General features: G+C 44.4%; 1 protein-coding gene across 4 annotated transcripts in view; it reads right to left on the bottom strand.

The window, feature by feature from the left end:
* The window catches only part of DGLUCY (D-glutamate cyclase), a 104,753-nt gene that overhangs the window by 37,835 nt on the left and 61,203 nt on the right, over positions 1-5,715 (bottom strand). For all 4 annotated transcript variants that reach the window (XM_025191262.1, XM_025191260.1, XM_006035090.2 and 1 more), the window contains exon 7: positions 3,472-3,666. In XM_025191262.1, coding sequence (XP_025047047.1) covers positions 3,472-3,666 — 195 coding nt within the window. The remainder of the gene's footprint in view (positions 1-3,471; positions 3,667-5,715) is intronic.

Genomic DNA, 5,715 nt, shown 5'->3' with positions numbered 1-5,715 from the left:
GGGGGTCTTTAAGAGGAGGCTAGATGAACACCTTGCTGGGGTCGTTTGACCCCAGTGCTCTTTCCTGCCATGGCAGGGGGGCGGACTTGATGATCTGTCAAGGTCCCTTCCGACCCTACAAACTATGAAACTGTGACCTTGTCTGCCTGTGTCCTTAGACCAACATGGCTACAACCAACACCCCTGTAACACAGATATACAAATATCAGCTTCCATATTATGACCCAAGGTGGACTACTGTAAGTTTGTGGAATTGTAGAGAGCCAAAATTACTCCAGTATGTTGAGAGAGAAAACATAGACTAATTTATTTAAAAGTTTGAATGAATGGCAACAACAGACCTGGCTACAGGTGTAATGACCCATTTATCTGGTTCTGCTTTTGGTAAGAAAGGCTATTAAATGCATATCATGCCATGACAAGGTTCCTTGGGTGAATTTGATATCTTTTATTAGACCAACCCAAATGGTTGGAGAATAGTTATTAATTAAGCTTTCGGGTTCAAAAACCCTTCGTCAGGCTCAGGAAGCTGCAGCAGTTGGTGTGTGCTCTTCCTGGATGGAATGAAAAGTAAACAAGCCAGGGGCTGGGCTGGGCTGGGGAGTCAGTTGCCAGGCAGATTATAATGTATCAAAAATCATGCCACGAGTGAGGTAGAAGATTGTACAGAAGTAAAGATGGAAATTAAGTAGAAAAACTGAAAGAGAGAGAAGACATTGACAGCAGTTCTGAACAACAGAGATATCACCAGGTGAAGTCCCTGTTGAGATGCAGGCACATCCCATTTGCTTACTGAGGCACTATCTGCAGCCAGAACAAGGAACCAAAGAGGATGTCCTAATTTAGTGTAGATGCAGCATAGTAGTAGAATTTGTTTTATAGAAATGTATCAAGCCACACCAACACCACCTTTAAAATGTTTCAGTTACTCTAAGACTTTGGGAATTAGTGAGATAACTAAGCCTATGGGCTAGGATGGTCCTTAAGGAAAACGAAATGATGCATTAAAGGTGAACTGCAAATGGCTTTTGCAGTATTATTCACTATATGTAGATTATTTATGATTACTGTAGTCAGACTAAACACAAAGGCTGGAATTTTCCCATTAAGAAATGGTTACAACATATGTTATCATCAGGGGTTTTGGTTTTCTCTGATTTAAAAACATCCCCAACATTTGGATTTAAAAAGTAACCCCAAATCCACATTTTTCCATGATTAAAATGAAACACCACTAATTTGTATATATATATATATAGTGGTGTTTCATTTTAATCGTGGAAAAATGAGGTCTTGGGGCTACTTTTTTTAATCCAAAAATTGGGGATTTTTTTTAAATCAGAGAAAGCCAGGATTCCTGGTTACCATAGAAAATGATATTATGTCCCACAAAAGGAATTATTTTCTCAGAAGAAGAGCCTGTAAATGTTCTTTGCTACTTTGAATGCCAAGGCAGTAAAAGCACTATTGGATAAAGAAAGCTCATATACCTAGTCCATGGATTTCTATGGAGAACTTAGATAAGAGGGTTGGAGGAAAACTGGTTGTTTAGATACGCTTTATAGCATTGCTATTTTTGCTGTAAAAAGCCATTGATATATTATGCAGGTAACAGTAGAGACAAATTTCCCATGAATTTGGAAACACTGTGGGAAAGAAAGGTACTAAGTATGAAAGAGCTAATCACAGCTTTTTCAAAGCACTTGGAGGAGAAGGTGATTAGGAACAGTCAGCATGGATTCACCAAGAGCAAGTCATACCTGACCAACTTGATTGCCTTCTGTGATCAGATGACTGGCTCTGTGGATGCCGGGCAGTGTACATGATATACATTGACTTTAGCAAGACTTTAGCAAAAGTCTCCCAAACCATTCTTGCAAGTGAGCTAAGGAACTATAAGTTGGATGATGTGGATTGAAGGTGGATAGAAAACTGGCTGGATCGTCAGACTCAAAGAGTAGTAATCAATGGCTTGATGTCTAGGTGGCAGCCAATATCAAGTGGAGTGCCCAGGGGTGGGTCATGGGGCACTGAGAAGAGATTTAATAGGAGCTTTCAACTACCTGAAGGTGGTTCCAAAGAGGATGGAGCTAGACTCTTCTCAGAGGTGACAGGTGCCAGAACAAGGAGCAACGGTTTCTAGTTGCAGCAAGGGAAGCTTAGGTTGGTTATTAGGGGGAAAAAACTCACAAGGAGGGTAGTAAAGCACTGGAACAGATTACCCAGAGAGGTTGTGGAATCTCCATCATAGTATCATAGTTTCATAGTTGGTAGGGTCGGAAGGGACCTAAACAGATCATCAGGTCCAACCCCCTACCCCAGGCAGGAATGGATGCCGCGGGCATATCACCCCAGCCAAATATCTGTCCAGCCTCCTCTTGAAGACCCCCAAGGTAGAAGAGAGTACCACCTCCCTTGGGAGCCCATTTCAGAGCCTGGCAGCCCTAACTGTAAAGTCATGTCTCCTGATGTCCAGCCTGAACCTTCTCTCTAACAATTTGTGGCCATTATTCCATCTTTGGGAGTTTTTAAGATCATTGGATGGGATGATCTAGTTGGGGCTGGCCCTGATTTGAGCAGGGGGTTGGACTAAATAGTCTCCTGAGGTCCCTTCCAACCTAAATTTTCTATGATTCTATGATCACAAATTCAGGCCTACTTTCTCCTTCTAAAATCCATACCCTGTTCAGTGAGGCAGAAGAATGTATGGGTAAAATAGGACTAGAACTAATGGGGTGTAGGGGACAGAAAGGGAGGCATGCCAATACTGGTGTTAGGAACTGATACATGCTTTGTCTTTCTCTATCCCTCCTACCCACTTCTGAGATACTCAGGTAATCCTCATCCCAGCTTGACATTAATTCATCTAGAAGACATCATTTTTTGAAAGAACAGATACAAAATCAACTTCTAGAATGTTCTACACTTGAAAGAGTAGAATGGTATTGCAAAAGTTTTAAGGGATGTTGTATTGCCTGCCATAAGAAGTATTTTTTGAGCTGGTATTAATATGTTATCCTACTCCGCTATTCACAGATGGGCAATTCCTGCTACCCATCAGTTTATACATAACAATTAGACTCACTTCTGATAGGAGTAACCCTGTGGGTCTTCAGTCATGCTGAAAGCACAGGTATAAGCCAGATCTAGAACTTCGAGATTGACAGCAGTATATGTTAACATGCAAGTAAAACTAGGAATGGAAAGTATACTGATGCCCCATTAGCTAAGCAGACTGGCTGGCTCAAACTGATCAGTATGGTAAGATAGAAAGGGAGAATAACAGTATCATTCAGAATAACCTTACGAAGGCATTGTAACTTTTGGAATTGTCTTACTGCATTCCTGATTTCAAATACTATCTGAATGAACTGGATAGATCATGTATACTAATCTACATGACAAATCTTAGTTTCCAGAACTATTTATTCTTCACTAAATGAAAAGCAACTTAGAAACTGTTTTTTTTACCTGGATCTATTCCAATTAGACTTTCTAGATCTCTTATCCTTTTTACTGCTGCAGCTGACACAATGCTGTAATACAAAGGACTTTGAGAAATGCAGTGGACCTCAGGGATTTCTTTCAGGTAAGCTTCAGCATCTTCGTTCTTCTGGTCAGTAATAAACATGCAGCCAGGCGAATGAGCAAAAGCTAGTGGAGATTCTAAAATAGATGAAAGATTTCCACTTACTATATATAATAATAAACACTCTAATCAAAAAATCATTAAAATGACAAAAACGATGAAAAGCTACATCATTAAACATGAATATGTTGTCTCTGTCACAAAAGTCTTAATAAATCAAAACAAAACAAAAAACTCAAGTGACACATGGGGTGCATCCCCATGAGCATGTACGTGTGTTTACCTGGGGACAACTAGCAGCGGCACATATTTATGTTACTGCTAGTTGTCCCCTGGGGAATGCCCCTGCTTACTCTCTGGAGTGCAGCAAATTGCCCCAAATGGGGTAGGAGAGGCTGGGGCCAGCACCTGGGCTGGACCAGCAGCATTACCTAAGGCCCTAGAGGCCTCCTAGGACTGCAACAGCAGCATTCTGGGCATGTGGAGCCTGGGCAGCAGCCACAGTATGGCTCTAGCTGACCAGGCTCCAGTTTCAGGCAGTACATGCTGCAGTCACATGTACCACCTCACTTTTTTTTGCCCTGTTTGGTGGGGGAGGGTTGATACCAGGAGTTCTAGTTATCTAATTTTACTCTGCAATGCAGGACCTATTCATACGTGCTGTGTGCATTTTGTGGCAGCACAAAAGCCTTTGAGGTGCCACAAAGTGTACATTCTCACTTGTGGAGGCATAGCCAAGGAGTCCAGTGAAGAGCAACAAAAATGACTAGGAGCCTCAGAAGCAGGACTTAGGAGGAAAAGCTGAAAGAGCTAGGGTTATTTAGGCTGGAGAAGAGAAGACTGAGGGGGGATTTGATATCAAACCTCAAATACCTGAAGGGTGATTACAGAAAGGATGGAGATGGCCCTTCTGTGTGGCTGCAGGAAATAGGACTAGGAGCAAAAGACTCAAGCTGCAGCAGGGGAATTTTAGTTTGGAGATTTGGAGGACCTTTCTAACTATGAGGATGTTTAAACATTAGGTTACCTAAAAAAATTGTGGACTCTCCACCCTTGGAAATATTCCAGAGCAGTTTAGAAAGATTACTTGGCTGGAATGGTATAGTCAAGGATAGAGGTGCACTGGTTCATCGGTCCATATCGTATCAGCACCAATAAAAGGAAAATTTAAATTATTGGCAATCGGCTTTTTTTGGCTGATGCCGCTGATAAAGTCACCAATAAATGCTGCATGCATGGGTGCAGCCGCAGCATGCATGTGGCCAGGAGTGCAGCCCGGCAGCTTGGAGAGCAGTGCCCAACCAGTAAGTCTGTTAGGAGGGAGAAAAGGGGTGTGGGGGGGGACACGAGATAGAGGCTTCCATGGTGAGGGAGGGGGTGGGGCAATGGCAGGCAGGGCTGAATTAACCCTTTAGTGGGCCCTAGGCAAACAAACTTATGGGCCCCTAATTAATACTGTATATTTATATTACTTTTTAAACTCAATAATTATAATACGTAAAATAAGTACAACTGAGTTCCTTCTTCACTTAGGGCCCTAGGCATGTGCCTAATTTGCCTATGTGTTAATCCAGCCCTGGGGACAGGTGCTTCGTGGGCGGGGCGGGGCATGGGGCAGAGCTGCAAGGCCCCAACAGGACGTTTGTGAGTGGCGCCCCCCACCAATATCTGCACCCTCAGTGGAGGCATAGGAGGGCATGTGCCCTCCAGATCTGTGTGGGGTGAGGGCAGGCTGCCCGCTGTGGGCTGGGGTGGCACCAGGCTCTTTCCAGTGGGGGAGGAGGGGTTGGGCCGGGGCTGTGCTTGGGGCAGGCAGCGGCAGCACTGGGAGGAAGGGTTGGGGGAAGTGATGACCACCCCAAAATTTGCTGTAGCCCACTCACAAACCCCATCCCAGCACCACCACCACCCAATCTGAGCACAGACCTGGCCCAACCCTCCCACCAGGAAAAGCCTGGTGCCACCCCCAGCCCGCAGCGGACAGCCTGCTTCCACCCTGCACACAGATCCAGGGGGCACATGTCCCCCCATGCCTCCCTTGGGGGTGCACACAGTGGTGGGAGCCATCCTCCCTTCCCTGCAACCCCAAATGAGCCTCTCATGGCTCCATACTCTGCCTCCCCCCC

This window comes from Alligator sinensis, unplaced genomic scaffold, assembly GCF_000455745.1.
Source record: "Alligator sinensis unplaced genomic scaffold, ASM45574v1 scaffold608_1, whole genome shotgun sequence".
In the NCBI taxonomy this organism is placed as follows: Eukaryota; Metazoa; Chordata; order Crocodylia; family Alligatoridae; genus Alligator; species Alligator sinensis.
This window is presented reverse-complemented; position numbering and strand designations above follow the sequence as displayed.